At 48.3% G+C, this 19,130-nt stretch overlaps 1 protein-coding gene across 3 annotated transcripts; it reads left to right on the forward strand.

The window, feature by feature from the left end:
- Positions 1-2,775: 2,775 nt before the first annotated feature.
- LOC123362877 lies at positions 2,776-17,572 on the forward strand. 3 transcript variants are annotated; one of them, XM_045003423.1, is made up of 3 exons: positions 3,256-3,309; positions 7,205-7,349; positions 13,749-17,572. In XM_045003423.1, exon 3 carries the CDS (start codon positions 14,525-14,527, stop codon positions 16,868-16,870), a length of 2,346 nt encoding a protein of 781 aa, XP_044859358.1. In that variant the 5' UTR covers positions 3,256-3,309; positions 7,205-7,349; positions 13,749-14,524; the 3' UTR covers positions 16,871-17,572. The 3 variants fall into 3 exon arrangements, with proteins under 3 accessions (XP_044859359.1, XP_044859357.1, XP_044859358.1); XM_045003424.1 differs by lacking the exons at positions 3,256-3,309; positions 7,205-7,349 and adding an exon at positions 2,776-2,884; XM_045003422.1 differs by lacking the exon at positions 7,205-7,349 and having other exon boundaries at positions 3,216-3,309.
- Positions 17,573-19,130: the final 1,558 nt, after the last annotated feature.

Genomic DNA, 19,130 nt, shown 5'->3' on the forward strand with positions numbered 1-19,130 from the left:
GTCATGCAAAAGCAAAAGCATGCTGCTGTGTAGCGCTGCTGGACCGCCTCTGTCAGCGGCATCTAGTACACATATGATGACATACACAAAAGGCAAAACAGTGTCCATGGTTGCCACGCTATGGCATATGCCAGGGCAATTCTGGGAAAACGGGCTTGAAATGATTGTCTGCCGTTGCTTTCCCGGAGGAAGGAATGACTGGCGACATTTACCCAGAATCCACCGCGAAAATTATTTGTGCCCCAGCAGGCACAGGGGTCTCAACCCAGAATTCACAGAGACAGCCTAGACTCAGTTAATTGTTCGCAAAAATGTATCTTTGCAAGGAATTCACTCCCTGTTTCCCATCTCACAGCTTCCACTGTCTCCAGACCTGCCACAGCATCCCCCTCGCAGAGGCTGGCAAAGATTAGGCGGAGAAAGAAAAAGACAAGGGACAAGATGTTCCATGAACGTATGGGCTGCTACCTAGCCGAGGCGGACCAGCAGAGCCAGTGGAGGGAGACCGTCTCTCTGTACCAGCGCTCACACAGCGAACGGGAGGAGAGGTGGCGTGAGGAAGACAAGCAGGCGACTCAAACAATGTTTGGACTAGTGAGGGAGCAAATGGACACGCTCAGGCACCTTGTGGATGTTCTGCAGGACCGCAGGAGCACAGAGCCCCCCTGCAGTGTATCTGCAACCGCCCTCCTCCGCCACAAAGTCCCATACCCCCCTCACCCAAAATAACCAGAAGGAGGGGCGCCAGAGGCCGTGTAAACTGTCACTGCACCCCAGCAGAGTGCTCAAGTACCAAAAAGCTCTCATACCCTACATTTGCAGAAGTCGTTCCCTTCCTGACTCACACAAGTCCCAATCCCAGTTCCATCCCCTGAGTGTCTACTTCAGTAATAAAAATACTTTGCTGTTAATTATTGTTTCCGTCATGTTTTTTCAAAGAAGACTGTGTTTGAATGGTGGGCGTGGGAAAGGGGGTTGTTAATTGCATAGGACAGTCACCTTTCCCAGGGTACAGACACGGGGGCAGGATCAGCAGCGGGTCACACACACAGTGCAGTCAGTAGGCACCATGGTCAGTATGGGAGGTGGTTTCCAGGTTCTGTGTGGGCGGGGGGGATGTGACTTTGTAGCGGGGGAGGGCGGTTACAGATCTTATACAGCGGTCCTTGTCCTGGACCGCTGAGTCACGCAGCAAAGGAATCTGTATCCGTACTCCTCCGCCACAAGGTCACATATCCCCCCGCACACAGAATTCGAAAAAGAGGGATGGCAGGCTCCGTTGAAAGAAGCATTCCGGCACTGCGGACCGCTCTAGGAGCAGGAGCCTGTCATTCGTTGAGTTTACAGGCGGTCTTTACATCACTGCACACCCTACCCAGCACAGTCTGCCTCCCAGTTTCAACCCTTTAACGCAAAGTCATGAATAAAGAAACCTTTCTTCAGTAACAATGGGACATGTATTTTATGTTTATACGTGTGTTGGAAGTGGGGGAAACGGGGTGAACGGGGTATGTAACCGAAGAGGAGAGTCAACAGTCAGTGGGTAAAGAAACAGGGGCAGGTTCAGCTTCTCTGTAAAGAAACTGAACAGTCACAGGTCACGCTGCTCGCTGGTATTTGAAGAGTTCCTTGTCGCTGTCCCAGGCGCCTGTATAGGGCTTCATGAGCAAGTGCATTAGCGGGCAGGCTGGGTCCCCGAGGATGACTTTAGGACTCTGCTCATCCACAACAGTTATTTCGTGCTCCGGGAAGAAACTACCTTCCTGCAGGCGTCTGAGCAGCCCACAGTTCCTGAAAACACACGCATCATGAACCTTGCCCGGCCACCCGACGTTGATGTTTGCAAAACGTCCCCTATGGTCCCCCAGTGCTTGCAGCACCATTGAAAAGTAGCCCAATTTCTCAGCAGCTGACTGTGGAAGAGGTGGACGATAAAGTGCGAGGAGGAGAAAACGGCGATGATCGCAGCGGGCTCCATGCTTGCAGTGCTGTGGCGTCCGCGCTGTCACTGACCAGAAAAGTGCACGAACAGATTGCAAAAGGCGCTTTCAAGGAGGGAGGGAGGGAGGTTGTGATTGACGGTTCAATGACGACACTTACCCAAAACCACCCTCGACACATTTCTCCCCCCAGCAGGCATTGTGGGCTCTACCCAGCATTCCAATGGGCAGCGGGGACTGCGGGAACTGTGGGATAGCTTCCCACAGTGCACCGCTTCCAAAGTCGACGCTGGCCCCGTGAATGTGGACTCAGAAATTCGAATTAGTGTATTTAGTATGGATACACAAATTCGACTTCATAAGGTCGAATCCACAAATTCGAACTAAGTTGATTCGAAATAGTCTTGTAGTGTAGACAAGGCCTGAGACAGGACTTTGATCTACCCAGATACTCAAGACCTACACTTCCAATTCCCAGTATAATGAAGCGTGTTTCTAACAGCATCTCCTTACAGGCCGGCAGTGCATCTGCACATGCACCACCTGGATACCTGTGACGTGGGGGACAGACAGAACTGAGGAGGGAGAGGCTTTTGGTTAGGAACATTGGGAGAGTATGTGGTCATGTGACCTAGTATGTTTGCCAGTATAGTCTTTAGTAATTAAAAATAAATTAAATATCTCCAATCATATTATACTGATAGTATATTTCTCTTTAAGCAAATCCTTACATTTTTAAGTTTTTAATTTGTTTTCTGGTGTGAGCTTGAATTATTTTTGAGTTCAAGTGGTGTAGCCACTGCTGTAAGGTGATTAATCCTTTGTCTCCCTGGAGGTGCTGCCCAATAGCTTTACTCTTCAGCACACCAGAAGGAGCCAGGCATCTACCAGCAGCACTGTGAAGCAATCCTAGCTGACAGAAACTTTGGAACTGCCCCAAGACTGTGAGTATTCCTTTCCTGTTTGCACTTCATACAGGTATGAAGCCAGTGCCAAAAGGGGATTGATTACACATGGCTTGGAACAAACCACCTAGCAAGTGTCCTGTGGGTGCTGTGTGCAGCTGTTTAGCTCCTTTGTATTTTGGCCGGCATTCTGTAGTTGCCTTGGGTCACTAGTACCTCTGAGACTGGCCTCTGACCCTGTCTGGAGGCCCCTTTCGAAGTTCAGTTGGCCAGTCTTGGTTCTAAGCCAGCCTGATTGGAGGATAAGCCCCATCTGAGTCAGGAAATTGCCTGTGAAGGGCAGCAAGTGGCTGCAGTAAGGGGGAGACTTGATAAACTACAGATAGTGAGAACAGCTCCTGCAGGGAAAACTTTAATACCAGAGGGTTTGGAAGCCAGAGCTGGAAAGCTGAGACTCCACTCAGGTAGGGCCCTGGGAGTGGTTGCCAAAGCAGGAAAGGCCCAGGCAAAAAGACTGGGAATAGAGTGAATTGGGGACTGCTAGAAGTGAGCAGGCTCCAGCAGAAAGAACTGGGATGTGGGATTTCCCAACAGATGCTACAGGAAGGAATCAGCCAACAAGAGGGTAAAATTGATGGGCTGTGTTTTGAGATGTTAGTTTTATTTTGGAACTTAATTTATGTGAATAAACTCAGGCCCCTGAGAAGGGGGGAGAGGGGTGGAGGGACAAGCAAAGCCTGTGTGGAGTTTGTGTAGGGAGCCCTTTGAGGGACAAAAAGAACAGGAGTACTCGTGGCACAAGTTATTAACAGGGCACTGCAGAGTGACCTCTAGTCACAAGGGGGTGCTCAGGAGACAGTTGCCAGGCTACACACTGGATCTATACCAGGGGTTCTCAGACTGGAGGTCTGGACTCCTCACAGGGTTGTGAGGTTATTACATGGGGGGTTGTGTGTTGCCAGCCTCCACCCCAAACCCCACTTTGCATCCAGCATTTATAATGGTGTTAAATATATAAAAAAGTATTTTTAATTTATAAGTGATGGGGGTGGAGGGAGGGGGTGTCACACTCAGAGGCTTGCTATGTGAAAGGGGTCACCAGTACAAAAGTTTGAGAACTACGGATCTATACATACATGGTGAACTGCTATTCCTTCACATCAGGGAGTAGAGTTCTGTGACTGGCCTGTAACTGTGTATTTATTTTTCTCTGTCTTTACTCGCTGATAAATATTTTTATTTGATTCTTTATTTGCAAGTTGTATAATTCTTTTCTTGTCTCTCCCTCTCCCCAAGGAATTGCAGATGACAATCCCACTCCCCAGTCACCCAGTTTATGGCTCTTTTGCATATTATTTGGTTGGGATTTTTCATATTTTTCTACTTTATTTTATCAAGATGGTGTGGTGGTACGTGTTATGTAGTGGCAGGTTGTTGGTTTTTTTTGTTTGTTTGTTTTTTTTTTGCTTCTCCCCCCTCCCTCCCTGTATCCTGAGTATTTGTCCAGAGTCTCCTGGCAGCATAACCACATCGGCCACTGTTGGATCTAATGAGGTGTCATAGCCTGGTGGGATACTGTATGTGACTTCAGGGAATTATTGACTAGTTGGCCTGTCTGAAGCAATTTGACATATGTTTCTCTCAAGGGATGCTCTCTTTCAGCACCCACCAGGTTTGCCCCCTGTCACCAGCACAATGTGGATAGCTGCCGGTCCTTTTTTTTTTTTTTTGCTTCCCAGTGTGACCCGTTTATGTGACTTATGTAAGAACATGGCCATACTTCAAGCTCGAGGTGTAAATTCCAGCTTGAGGAGATATACCCATGCTAGGTCTGATTGAGCTAGCAGCTAAAAATAGAGTGTAGATGTGGAGGCATGAGCAGTGGGTGGGGCTAGCCATCCCAAGGATATATGTAGTGTTTAAAACGGGTACGTACTCAGGGTGGCTACCTCCTCCTGCCACTCTTGCTCCTATAACTACACATTTTAGTTTTAGTGAGCTAACTTGATCAGAGCTAGCCAGGGATATATCTTCTCGAGCTGGAAGTGGAGATATACCCTAAAGGGGAACTCTTCTTTCCTGCTATTGATGCCTGTTAGCTGTTCCATGGATAAGGCTATTGTGGCCAGAAGCTGCACCCAGATTTCTGAACAGATAGAGAGATTCTGTTCCATAGTCTTTCTGATTCGGGGACATTTGTTCTGCCTCAGCTCCTGTTTCCTGAGGTGTCTGAAAATGGAATTAGTGTGCTCACCCATACAGAGCAGCAACTACTGTATAGGTTTATTTATGCCTTTTCTTTTGGTGCTTGTATTTGCTACAATCACACATTCTTGCATGCACAATCCCTGATTTTGAAACAATTTAACGCTTCCTATTTGTATTTGAAACATGATAGTGCATCAGTGGCCCCCTAGAGTTTGCCCGGGAAAAACATTAGTGAGCTTGCATATTTCAATTTTGGAAAATTTTGCCAGTGATCGTCGTCTTGTTTTTGTGTCTTTGGCTATTTGTTTTTCATATTTCTTCTAGCCTTTCAAATTTAATTCTTCCATTTTACCTGCTGTTGTTTTTCTTTGTATTGGCTTCACTTGCTCTGGATTTTCACTTTTTGAAGGATATCCTTTTCACTTGAATGTGAGGTACTTGCCCTTAGTCATACTTCTTTTTATTCCCACTTCCTATTTTGCTAAGGGATATACATACATACCTACCTTTTGGTACTCCAGTTATGGGGTGCTTAAGTAACCTCCATACTAGACTGAACATTTTTAACATCTTAACTTTTCTCTTTAGTTTCTTTCTGGATTCCATGTTTTTCAAATATCTGCCTTCGTAAAGTTTAGAGTCAGTTCTATTATGGTACAATCCCTCCCCAGAGGATGTAGAACATAGTTATGTGGTGATTATTATAACTTAGTGGTTCAATTATGGTTCTTCTTAAACCACCTCCCATGTTATATTTTAATTAGGACTAAATCAAAACTTTCAACTTGCCAGAACATTTAGTTTAGAATTGACTTTTTTTTTTTAGAAATTTATATTAGAAAAGTATATTTTTAATTGTTCTGAATGTATTCAGAAGACTGGTGTGCACATACCTAATTACATGTTTGCAAAGAGTCTAGACACCAGGAAGATCTCTCAGAAATGTAAGGGTGTAGAAAGGGTTTGGATTTTGTCAATACTTTTGGGGCAAAGCAGTTTCAGGAATATGCCTTCATAGCTCACAACTCAAAAGATTATGAAGCAAGATTTATCACCAGGCAGGTGCTAGTGAAAAAGTGATACAGGATTGATAACTCAGGAAGATAAACTAATGATTGTGAAGCCAAAGGCCTTGGACATTTTGTCTTATTGATTCTTGAAACTTCCTGCCTATGAAAGATGTTGCAGACCATGGGTTTTGAAGGGGCCAACAGCTAATTTCCATGTTTTAACACTTCAAAAAAAACAACAATGTTGGGTCTAGACCTGGGATGGAGCACTATGAGGTTGACTATATGATACCTGAGGAGAAAGCAGAGTTTCTGGAGTGGTATCAAGCTAATCAAAATTACATTTGACCTACAAAATGAACTGGTACATTATTGCCAGCAGGATGTACAAATTATGAGACAAGTCTGAATCCTCTACAGAAAAGAAATCATGGAGATGACAGAAGCTGTGGTGTTGAAGAGTAGCACAGAGGTGCTGATAGGGATTTTCTAGGTCCTGCATACCCCACCCTGCATAGAACCCTAAAATTCTGTCTCGCTAGCCTTACAGTAAGTTAGCTTAGCATAAGTAGCAGTTGGTTGCTATAGGCCATGCTTGTTTAACAATAGGGCATAGGAAAATTTGTAATAGTATGGCATAATCAAAGAGGCCTACAGAAAAGAGGAACCAACACCAACTGGTAATTGTGTATCATGGTCTCATATAACAGTGTGGTAGCAATGGAAAATTTTAGGTCTTGTACAATTGTAACCGCACGTAGGTGGGCACAGTTGGGAAACAGAGCTTATTGTACAAGCCAACTAGACGCAGTTACATTAAGCAATTTAGTAAACAATAAGGCACGCAAGATAGGTTAATGCAAGAAGGGGAAAATGGTGAAAGCAGAAGCCTCTAGGGAATAACAGGAAAACCCCTAGATGGTACGGGGTCCGAGTTAAGGCCCCAGAGAAACTCTGATTGGTCTGCTAGTAAGAATTCTACCAAATAAGGATAATAAACTTTGTAATGTGTGATTACGCTTTGCGGTTTTTACCTTTATAAGCTTGGAGTTGTGAAATCTATGCAAGGCGGCTACCCCCCTTGCTTGGGGATACGCTGATCTTCCCTTTATGCATAATTGTATTGTGTACCCCAATAAAGGTGCCTCAGTGTGTCTGACCCAAAATCAACGGTGTGGTCAATTTTTCCACAACAATTTGGGGGCTCGTCCGGGATTCCACAGATGACTTCCCCGGACCTGAGGACCGCGGGCAGTTCCTTTCCAACCCCAGGGCCCATCTGAGAGGTAAGAGACCTTTTGAAATCTCTGCTGCTAGGGGCTTGGGAGAGGACTGGCCTGTAGGCTCCGTCTGGGGTAAGTCACAAGCTGGATTCCACCTTGGGACAAAGTCAGACTCACTTGACGCCCTTATCTCGGCCTTAGTACCCCGAGGTAGAGTTTCCGAGGTAGAATCACGTATCACGTTTCAGGGGTAGATTCAGGAATCAGGTTGAGTTCCGTCTCAACCCCGGGCTGAGTTCCATCTCAGCCCGGCATCTCAGGAATCAGGTTGAGTTCCGTCTCAACCCCGGGCTGAGTTCCGTCTCAGCCCGGCGTCTCATGGTGTGCCGGCCGCCCCAGGCCTCGGACTGCGCTCTTTTGGTCCAGAGAAGACTGATCGCCTATTAGAGCTGGGCGTTTGGGGTTCCGGAGCCACTAGGTTGGGAGGAACAAGGGGCAGTTTTCGCCCTGGCAGCTGTGCCAGGAAACGTGCCTGTGTGTGTGAGGCTGTGCGGCCTGTATGTGTGTGTATAAGGCCGAGCGGCCGGAGTGTGTTGGTTGTGGAAAGACGCCCCAGACCCCCTGCGAAGTGAAAACTAGTGACCGGGGGTGTTCTGAAAGCAAGCTCCACAACCCGCTTGAAGAAAGATTGAACAGCTTCCCTGACTGGCAGGCCTTGGTAAGTGGCTAACCAGTCGGGGTGCTTGTATGTTCCCCATCCTGTTGTCCTTTACCCCTCCATATTCCCATGGCCCAGTGACCGCTCTTTGAGCACTGCCTTGCAAAAGGCCGCTGGGTCCCTTTTGTCCCCCCCGGAGCCATAAGCTCCCTTCCCTTCCTCGGAGAGGAGGGAAGCCCCAGGAAACCGTACCGTCTGCTCTAAAGCTACTGCAGCACCGTTGGCTTGAAGGCTGGTGCCCAGAGCTGGAGAGGGACGTACGGGGACCACGGGTTGGTCAGTCAGCCCGCCCCCCCCCCTTGTCCGCTTCCTTGTAGGTTCACCAGAGGGAAAATACCTGGGAACCTGCTCCCTTGTGTTCCTGCCATGAAACACGGGCAGGATTGGTTGGGCCATTAGTGTAGAACTGTGGTAACCCCCGAGTTAGCACCCTAGTCTGAGTGGCTTGAGCGAAGTGTGCTGTGGTGAGAATGGGGGCCAAAGGATCTAAAATCCTGCCAGTCCCGCCCAAAGGCACGCCTGCTGCTTATATGTACGTACATTATGGATCATCAACGTGTAAATACTTAGATAAGTGGAATTGGTATACTAGAGATAATCCTAAGCTGCAGTTTCCCTTGGAGGGCAGTTTTGATCTTGACAGGATGGTGCACCTTAGGGGGGCCCTTCTTGCCAACACTGTACCCAAGGTCAGGTTGATGCATATTTTATGTGGTATGATGAAATGGAGAAAAGACGTCAGGAGTCTAAGGTTAGGGGATTAAAAGATTCCCAGGAAAAGCTCCAGCAGAAACTTGGGGAAGCTCAGAAAAAGCTGGAACTTATGAATGGTCTCAGGCAACAGAAGATAAGTAGGGGCCAACTCCCTTCCCTCCTCCCTGTCCGGGGGGAGAAGCAGACAGGGGCTACTCCAAGTGCCCCGTCGGCCCCCTCCCAGGATTTAATTGACTTGTTTATAGAATGTAGGCAGTGGCCTGTGGAGGCCCCCGGTCAGGAGCGAGGGGAGGGAGAGGAGGCTGCCTCGGCAAGACCTCCTTCCTACTCTTCAGCGAGTGCTACCTCTCCTAGAGACGGGGAGGAAACTGGGTCCTCCCGAGTCATTCAATCCCCCTCTGAGTCTGCAAGTTCAAGCTCTTCTGCGGGGTCGGAGTTTACTCAGGTCTCCCCAGAAACCCAACAGCGACTTGCAACATTAACCAAGCAAGTCGAGGAAGCGCTCGCTCGAGTGGCAGACAGCTGCGATGACACCGATGATCCTGTTAGACGCCTGTCAGATACCTTTGAGCAGTTAAAGTCCCTTGTTAAATCCCCAAACTCGCCCCCAGCCTATAATACCCGATATCAGGCCCTGTTGGCTAGGGGACGGGAACAGCTAGGAGATCTGGGGAAAGAGTTGTTTGACCCCCAGACCGGGAGGTTATTGTTGCCCTTGAGGGAACTACCAGGAGGGACTGATGGGAGATTGGTGACCGTACATGCTCCCTGGTCCCCGGGGGACTTGTACAACCTGATTGACAAGTTTCCTAAGATTCGAGAGGACCCAATAAAATTTCAGGAGCAATTACGGATGGTTGTCCAGTGTTATAATCCATCCTGGGCTGACATGGATCAGCTCCTTCGGGCGATGCTGCCCAGGGAGACTCTGAACCGCCTCTACGACAAGGCACAGTGGCCAGATGCACAGAGGGCAGCAGACCTCAACGAACAGGAGTTGGTGACATCTAGAGATAATTTGATTCGGGCAGTCCTGGAGGTCTGTCCTAAAAGAACTGATTGGACCAAAATAAATTCATGTAAACAGTTAAAAGGAGAGAACCCTGCCGATTACATGGAGCGCCTGAAACAGGCTTTTGAGCGTTATTCTGGAATTGAAAGGGCGGAGGAAACGGCTCGCCAAGCCGTGGTAGCAGCTTTTGTGCAGGGGCTCCTTCCTAAGATTAGCGAGCCATTGAAGCTGGGAATAGTAGATTGGGAAGGCAGAGATCCTGAAGGGATTTTGGTTGCTGCGCAGCATTTCTATAGGCAACTAGAAAAGAAAAAGGATGATACTGAGACTCAGTTGATGGCCCTACAGTTAAAATCTCTCCAGGGCCCCAGGGGGCAAAAGGTTAAAGCAGAGACTTATAATCCTAACCCTGAGATGCCCGTGGTTAGCGTGGCTCCGCGCCCTGGCCCGAACGCATGTTTTCGGTGTGGCCAGATGGGCCACTGGCGAGCCCACTGCCCCAACCCTCCCCAATGTGCGTATTGTAAGCAACTAGGCCATCACATTGGGGAATGCCCTACCCGCCCCCCTCGGACCGTCCGGTTCCTGCCCCGTTCGGATCAGGCATGCCCACCTCCCTTCCCCGACCCACAACCTTTTCCCAATCCACCTCCCCAACTGATTGGCTATTAGGAAAGCCAGGAGGCTTGTAACATCATCTGTCCGCTTCTCTCTGTTGATCAGGAGGGTCCGACCGTTTCATGTGTAATAAACGGCATTCCTACTGTATGCTTGATTGATACTGGAGCTTCACGCTCGACTTTGAGAGCGCAGGAGTTCTCATCTGCGCCCCTCACCTCTGAAATTGTCTCAGCGATAGGAGTGGGAAATGCTCCCATTCCCCACCCTGTTACCTCTCCCTTGTCAGTCTCTATCGGACCCTTGTCTGATCAACATGCGTTCCTTCTCAGCCCCTGTTCCCCTGCTAACCTGTTGAGAAAGGATTTGCTGTGTAAACTGAACTGTACAATATATATTGTACCCCGGACGGGGTGTTCTTAGAGGTGCCCGACCCCGCTCAGAATGCAGTTTTGGCTCTGTTGCAGGACGAGCAAGCCTCAGGGGGAAAGACCCAACCCGGCCCTTCCTTGTTGCAACAGGAATTGCTGGCAAGGGTCCCACCCTCACTGTGGGCAGAGCATGCTAACCAGGTCGGGCGCATTAGTTCTGCCCAACCGGTTAAAATTCGTGTAAACCCAGCAAAACTGCTTCCCAGGATTCGACAATATCCCCTATCAAAGCAGGCTGAGGAAGGCATACGCCCAGTAATTACCGCCCTGTTAGATCAGGGGGTTATAGTACCGACTGTCAGTGAATGTAACTCCCCTATTCTGCCCGTAAAGAAGCCAGGAAAGCAAACTTGGCGCTTTGTGCAGGACCTTAGAGCTATTAATGCTGTTGTTATTCCTAGTTTTCCAGTAGTTCCAAACCCTGCTACTATCCTCTCCTGCATCCTGTGACAGCGCGATACTTCTCTGTCATTGACCTGTGTTCTGCCTTTTTCTCTATCCCTATCCATCAAGACAGCCAGTATTTGTTTGCTTTCACTTACCAGGATTTCCAGTATACTTGGACCAGACTGCCACAGGGTTACACTGAATCCCCTACAATCTTTTCTCAGATACTGAAAAGGGATTTAGACGACATTGTGTTCCCTAAGGGTTTTGTTTTGATCCAGTATGTAGATGATTTACTGCTTGCCTCTGATACCTTGGAAGCCTCTCAGGCGGACACGCTTATTTTACTCCGAGCATTAGCCCAAAAGGGGCACAAGGTTTCCAAGACCAAATTACAGCTTTGTTTGCCTGTGGTCCATTACCTGGGACACGATATCTCAATGGGCCAGCGCAGTTTGTCTCCTTCTCGAGTGCAGGCTATCCTAAAAATCCCCAAGCCTGTCACCAGAAGACAGCTGCGAGGATTTTTGGGCATGACAGGTTATTGCCGTCAGTGGATCTTAGGGTACGCTTCCCTGGCCCGACCCCGGCAGGATCTGACATTGAATAAGGTTCCCGACCCTGTTCCTTGGACAGAGGAGGCTATGGAGGCTTTTCGAAAATTGAAGGGTGCCCTGGCAGAGGCTCCTGCCTTAGGTTTGGCTGATTACCGAAAGCCATTTACCTTATTCTGCCATGAGAAAGGGGGGTTTGCTCAAAGGGTGCTTACACAGCTGCATGGAGATAAGCATAGACCCGTTGCCTACTTCAGTTCGTCATTAGATCCTGTGGCTGCTGGCTTACCGCCATGTTTACAATCGGTTGCGGCGGCGGCTAGCCTTGTAGAAGCTTCTGCCACCTTGGTTGGGACATCCTTTAACTGTCGCTGTGCCACATGCGGTTACAGCCTTATTGACTAAAAGTAAGACCCAGCACCTTTCTAATTCACGCCTCACCAAATATGAAATGCTGCTTTTAAATGCAGCAAATGTAACCTTGACCAGATGCCCTGTCCTTAACCCACCTTCCTTGTTGCCTTCCGCAGCTGACGGTGAACCCCATGACTGTATTTCTGTCACTAGTGATCTTGTCGTCCCTAGACATGATTTGCAAGATATTCCTCTTTCAAATCCTGATTTGATATTCTTTGTGGACGGTTCTTGCCTCCGGGATTCAAATGGCCTGCTCGTAGCGGGCTATGCTGTCTGTGACTCGCATGGGACAGTGGAAGCCTTCTCCCTTCCAGCTGTAGGCTCCGCTCAGGTGGCTGAGTTGGTAGCCCTTACTCGGGCTTGTCTTTTAGCCACCGGGCGGTCTGTCACTATTTATACAGACTCTAGATATGCCTTTGGGGTTGTACATGACTATGGGCAACTCTGGAAATACCGAGGTTTCCTTACTTCCAGTGGTTCACCTATTTGCCATGGCCCTTATGTTGCTGCTCTTTTATCCGCACTCCAATCTCCTTCTTCCATTGCTGTAGTTAAATGTCCGGCCCACCAAAAACCTTGTGATGATGTTACTAGAGGAAATGCTCTGGCAGATAGCGCCGCCAGACTAGCGGCCCTTTCCGGGCCTCCGGCTCCCACCAATCTCCTTCCCCTCTGCACTCCTAAGTCTGTTTTACAGGAAGATCCTCTCCAGGACCTTGTAAGGTTACAGGACTCTGCCCCCGATAGGGAAAAGGTAGCCTGGAAACTATCAGGGTGTGTGCAGCACCTTGAGGATGCCTTGTGGCGCGACCCAGATGGCCGCCCGGTTGCGCCACAGGCCTTACTCCCTTATCTCATCCATTTAGCCCACGGGTTGGCCCATGTAGGTAAGGGCGGTATGGTTGCTACGGTGACTAAACAATGGCATGCCCCGCGCTTCTCAAACGTGGCCAAGCAGTACTGTGATTCCTGCCCTATCTGCTTGGCCCATAACGGGGGACAACCAGTCCGCACAAAACCAGCGGCCCATCCTGCCCCATGGGGGCCTTTTGTGAACATACAGGTTGATTTTATCAGCCTGCCTAAGTGTTGCTCTTACGAATATGTATTGGTCTGCGTATGTATGTACTCGGGGTGGGTGGAAGCTTATCTGTGTGCAAAGGCTGATTCTGTCACGGTATCAAAACGCCTCTTAAGGGAATTTATTCCCAGATTTGGCTTGCTCCTCTCTATTAATAGCAACAGAGGCACGCATTTTACTGGACAAATCATGCAAAATGTTTGCAAAGCCCTCCATATTGAGCAAAGGTTTCACTGCGCCCACCACCCTCAGAGCGCAGGCGCCGTGGAACGTAAAAATGGGGAACTTAAAAACAAGCTTGCGAAGCTGTGTGCTGAGACTGGTCTTAAGTGGCCCGACGCCCTGCCCCTAGTTTTGATGCAAATGAGGAACACCCCCGTGCGGAGGCATGGCTTATCTCCACATGAGATTCTCATGGCTCGCCCAATGAGAATGCCTGTTTCCCCGCCTCTACCCCTTAGTCAGATAGATTTGCAGCTTACTGATGATGCTGTGCTTGAATATTGCAGATCTTTAATTCGTTCTGTCAGGTCTATCCATTCTCAGGTCCGTGAAGCCCTCCCTAAACCAGCGGATACTGCATGTCACCCGTTGCAACCTGGAGACTGGGTGTATACTAAGGTGCACCAACGCAAGTCCTCCCTTGAGCCTCGCTGGAAAGGCCCCTACCAGGTGTTGCTGACCACCCACATGGCGGTTAAGTGCAAGGGACTTGCTGGTTGGGTCCACGCTTCCCATTGCAAACGTTCTTCAGTTTCTGAGGACCGCACTGACATGTCCATGGTACCGGTCATTCCTGAGATCCGCGAAATCCCACCTCCTGAGGTCCCTGTTCCTGAGATTCCTGCGCTTCCGGATCCTGAAGGTCTTCCTCCCATTGCTCCCCCAGCCGGGTCCAGATATAACCTCAGGAGAAGACGTTAAAGGACTCATAGGGGGCTAGTCCCTCTTACAGGACTCACTCAGACATGGCTGCTCCTAGAGCCATAAGGGAATCTGCTATGGTGCGGAGATGGCTTATGCCCTCCCTGTGGTTCATTTGTATTACTATGCTGCTCTTGTTGCTTTTGAACTTCCATGACTCTTTTATGTACTTTTGGGCCCCTGTGAAGACAGATGTTCCCACCATACCCATCTGCAATATTCCCCTAGGCCCCCCAGTGAAGGGGTTAAGACCCTCCCCCACCCCTTCAGATCGTAAGCGGAGATCCCTACAAGTAGGGAAGGAAGAAAAGGAGGGCCCGAAACCCCTAACCATTGAGGATGTTAAAAATTGGCCCTGGTGGAAAAGACGCTATATTGTACAATGGCAAGGAGGGAATTGCGGGGGGTATTCATGGCAATGTGGTACCGATTGGGTTTTAGGATTTATCCCGCAGGCAGCAAAATGCGTGGAGGCCAGGTGCCCTCACCTTGCCAGACTATCCCTGAATTATTACCCACCCCGGCCCCCACTTTTCCCCCTCCCGTTAATCACACCTCCCACGATTACCCCTTTTCCACGGGAGCTTCCCGTTCCCCTAGGTCAGCCACCCCCCACATTTTCCGGTTAATAACCGAACACACGAATGTTATACAGTGGCCTAGACCCTCCCTTTCTGGAGACTTATTTTCCTACTGCTCCGCTCGACTGTTTTTCTCCCTTCGAGACCACCCCGGCCAGTTGTACCAGCGGCTTATTTCTTGGGAATCCATGGGTACCGTGTTCATAGACCATGTTAATATTACCACTGCACCTAACTCCCAACCCAAGGTAAGGACCTATTTTATGCACGGTTGGCGGGACAATGTAGATACTATGCTGCTCCCAGGTTCGTGTCATGCTAAGGACGAATTGCGTTCCCTCTGTTACTTGGTTACTCTGGCCATCAAAGCTGCAGTGCTCACCAGTCGACACTGCCCCTTTGCCCCTGATTTTACCTGTGAACAAACTCTTCCCCCTACAGCAAACTTTACCTGCACCCTGATTCAATACACCCCCACCTTGTCCGCGAATATGTCTACTGCAAAGAGGGCCCTCCACGCACACGCCCACCAACTCTGGTATGAGACAGTGGGAAAGGGTGACATAACGGGGTTCCGATGGACTATTTTAGATGCCACACTGGGGACCATTAGATTTTCCCTTCCTCTGTCCCACTTCCAAATTGCCGCTACCTACCCTAACTGCTCCAAGGGAGCGGCCGTCAGGCTAATGCAACAACGTTTCTTGATAGGAGGGCACCGGGCCAAGAGAGGGATAGCTGATACCTTATGGAAGGGTGCAAATAGTGCAGCCTCAGCTTGGAGTGTCCTTAAGACCTCCCAACACGAATCCAGATTGGGACAACTCGAACATGCGGCCGGTCTTATCTCCGCAGCACAGGTAACGGGACTTAAGGCGGGGATAGGGGAATTACATGTTATCTCCACCCTTAACATCCTGACCCACGATCTCCTCTCCCAGATGGTGTACCACATTTCTGGGGCTGAGAAGGCATTGCAGTGGGACCTAGCCTGTTCAGAGGTACAGGATTTTCTTAACACTCAACTTGCGGATATCCGAGAGGACCTCAGGCATCAGGCGTGGCCCGCTGCCCTTCGGAACACCTCGGGTGTTCCCCCAGAACTGTGGCCTTGGAGGCATACGTGGAGATTCTCCAGTTGGGATTGCCAACGCTCTCAGTGCTCTTTCCAAGCCTATGGGCCTGTGAGCGGGATATGGGCTCCCACATACCGGATCCTCCCAGGCCCCTGGGGAGGATGTTTGTGGGATTGGGTTATCCACCAGGATGTTTGGGAGATTAAGTCACCCCACGGCCCCAACCGTTTCCTAGTTAGTGCGGCGGAGATAACCCCTGATATTTGGATAGGCCAGGGCTCGTTATGGACCCTGTGGCCTCTACAGCCCCCTCAACTCCGGTGCATTCGTAAGTTAAAACCCGGAGAAATCATTGTTCTTCATGAACATGTTTGTTGGGAAGGTTGGGGTAGGTTAGCAACTTTGAGTTCCCAAACTATCCTCGAGGCGAACAGTAGTTGTGTCCTTGTCAACTCTTCAACCCTGCTGGACACTGTTTTTAATTTAACCACCGCCTTAGGTTCTCAGGTTGTTTATTGGCCTGCGGACCGACGCTACCAGGTTTCTTTATCATTTTCTGTCCCCTTTGATTGGACTGCCCTAGTGTTAGACTGGTTCCATTCCCTCGAGACCCTTCTGCCTGAAATTCGTAAGCTTTCCCAACTGAAGGATCAGGTAGACGTTTTGGAAACCACTTATAACACCGAACTCCGAGCCTTCGAAACAGCTCACCGGGTCACAACCCTTTGTACAGGCTCGGATCTTATCTGTGTTATCTCCAGGGTATTCCACCCCCCTCAGATGCATAGTCTCCTGTTCTGGGGATTCATTGGTGGAGGGCTCCTATTAGGCGCCTGTGCCTGTTACTGTTGTTGCACTCGTTGTCGCCTCCGGCCCACGGTCCTGACCTTTCCGCCACCACCCCCTTACCCCGTGCCCCTTGCCCCATTGCGGGAGTCTGTATTGGAACCTGAGTCCCCAGTTTATGACTCCCTAGAAATCACCTATTACAACGGATATGAAACACCTCAGGAGGAAAATCCCGAGGTCCATGGTTTAATGACTATCCATATTGAAGGTATAGATGGTTGATGCAAATAGCATCAAAAGGAGGGGGTTGATAGGGATTTTCTAGGTCCTGCATACCCCACCCTGCATAGAACCCTAAAATTCTGTCTCGCTAGCCTTACAGTAAGTTAGCTTAGCATAAGTAGCAGTAGGTTGCTGTAGGCCATGCTTGTTTAACAATAGGGCATAGGAAAATTTGTAATAGTATGGCATAATCAAAGAGGCCTACAGAAAAGAGGAACCAACACCAACTGGTAATTGTGTATCATGGTCTCATATAACAGTGTGATAGCAATGGAAAATTTTAGGTCTTGTACAATTGTAACCGCACGTAGGTGGGCACAGTTGGGAAACAGAGCTTATTGTACAAGCCAACTAGACGCAGTTACATTAAGCAATTTAGTAAACAATAAGGCACGCAAGATAGGTTAATGCAAGAAGGGGAAAATGGTGAAAGCAGAAGCCTCTAGGGAATAACAGGAAAACCCCTAGATGGTACGGGGTCCGAGTTACGGCCCCAGAGAAACTCTGATTGGTCTGCTAGTAAGAATTCTACCAAATAAGGATAATAAACTTTGTAATGTGTGATTACGCTTTGCGGTTTTTACCTTTATAAGCTTGGAGCTGTGAAATCTATGCAAGGCGGCTACCCCCCTTGCTTGGGGATACGCTGACCTTCCCTTTATGCATAATTGTATTGTGTACCCCAATAAAGGTGCCTCAGTGTGTCTGACCCAAAATCAACGGTGTGGTCAATTTTTCCACAACAGTGCTGAATTGGTAAATGTGTATAGAGCCTTTGTAATATATCACATTGGCTCCAGTTTTCGGGGTGCTGCACAGGTTTACGTTTTTTAACTCCATGACCATAGGGCTTCTCACACTATCAACTAGTTTACTAGACAACTATCACAGGCAGAAAAAGAAATATTCTACCCTGGCTATCCAGTGGCTGATACAACCCCTGAAGGAACTACAGATATTCAGCATGCTATCAGGGGTGGATGGTTTCACGTGAGTCCCTACTTACTGGATGGTTATACAGCTAGCAATGATAAACCCACAGCTTTTTGAATTTATCAGCTGTTTTTTCCATGGGTGTGCCATCTGTTACCGTGAAAAGGTACAGAACCTTCTTTTTGGGACAACATTTGGTCAACATTATTACCAGACCCAGTTTTAGGGCTGGCTTTCTCTAAAAGCCAGGGTTCGTAATCAGAACACTCTGGGAACATGAATGGCCAGTATGGTAGAATCAGACAAGAATGTGGCATATTGAGGACTGTTGGAACTGCAAGCTATTACTTAAGAGGGGAGTGGTTTCCTGGTCCGGCTTGTAGGCTAGGAGCTCTGTAAGGAAGCATGTGAATTCCAGAGTCAGTCTGAAGAGAACTGACCTAGGACAAGATTGGGTGAGTTTTGTCTCTCTACCTGAGGGAGCAGCTGACTTTGTCTTTCTCTGTTTTTTGGGTTCTTGTGTGTTCTGAATTTTAAGAAATAAAGTAGAATTATTTGTAAGTCTCTAGCCAGTGTATGTCATATTTTTAATCTAACTTCTCTATGTGTATGCCACAAAATATAACAGAGAATACAGGTGATAAGGATAGGATTTTTTTTTTAAAGTGTAAAGATAAAATGGCGGCATCTGGCAATATGGACAGTTTCTAATTTAATGAAAAAGGTTTTTTGCCACATTCTCAGACATAAGCAGTATTTTTATGAAAATGCTATAGAAGATACCAATAAACAAAAAGCTGTTTGTCTAATATTGGTGGGGTCTATTAACCCCACAAAGAAAGAAGTACTAACATTTGAAAATGAGCATGCCTGAGAAGAAGGGGATCAACAGCAGTCAGGAAGATGACACAGGTTGATGCCTATCATAGGGATCCAGGTTTTATGGAGCTCTCACTGGCAAAAGCAATAGGTTTTTAATAAGCTGTAGTTCATGTGTGTTTTTTTTTTCACACCCCTGAACGACAAAAGTTTTGCCTACGAAAGTCCAGTGTAGACAAAGCCTTACACAGAGCTTTTCATCAGGTCTGGGAAACATGCTCAGAGCGTCATAGCTAAATACAAGGCAGAACAGATTGTTCCCTTGAAATGTGTTTACTACTTATGCTAACAGGCCATTTCACCATGAATGTTTAACACCTCTCCAATCATTGGTGATAGGGTGGAAGCAGCTGAAGGGTGGGGGTTGTTAGTGGATTATAGATTGTTGTAATAAACCATAAATCTCATGTCTCTATTCAGCCCATTATTTTTATTGTCTGGCAAAATT

This window comes from Mauremys mutica, chromosome 2 (genome assembly GCF_020497125.1).
Source record: "Mauremys mutica isolate MM-2020 ecotype Southern chromosome 2, ASM2049712v1, whole genome shotgun sequence".
NCBI classification, from domain to species: Eukaryota; Metazoa; Chordata; order Testudines; family Geoemydidae; genus Mauremys; species Mauremys mutica.

Bases quoted from the DNA above. Each gene is read 5' to 3' on its own strand.
- LOC123362877 (XM_045003424.1), top strand. From the start codon at position 14,525: ATGGCAAGGAGGGAATTGCGGGGGGTATTCATGGCAATGTGGTACCGA.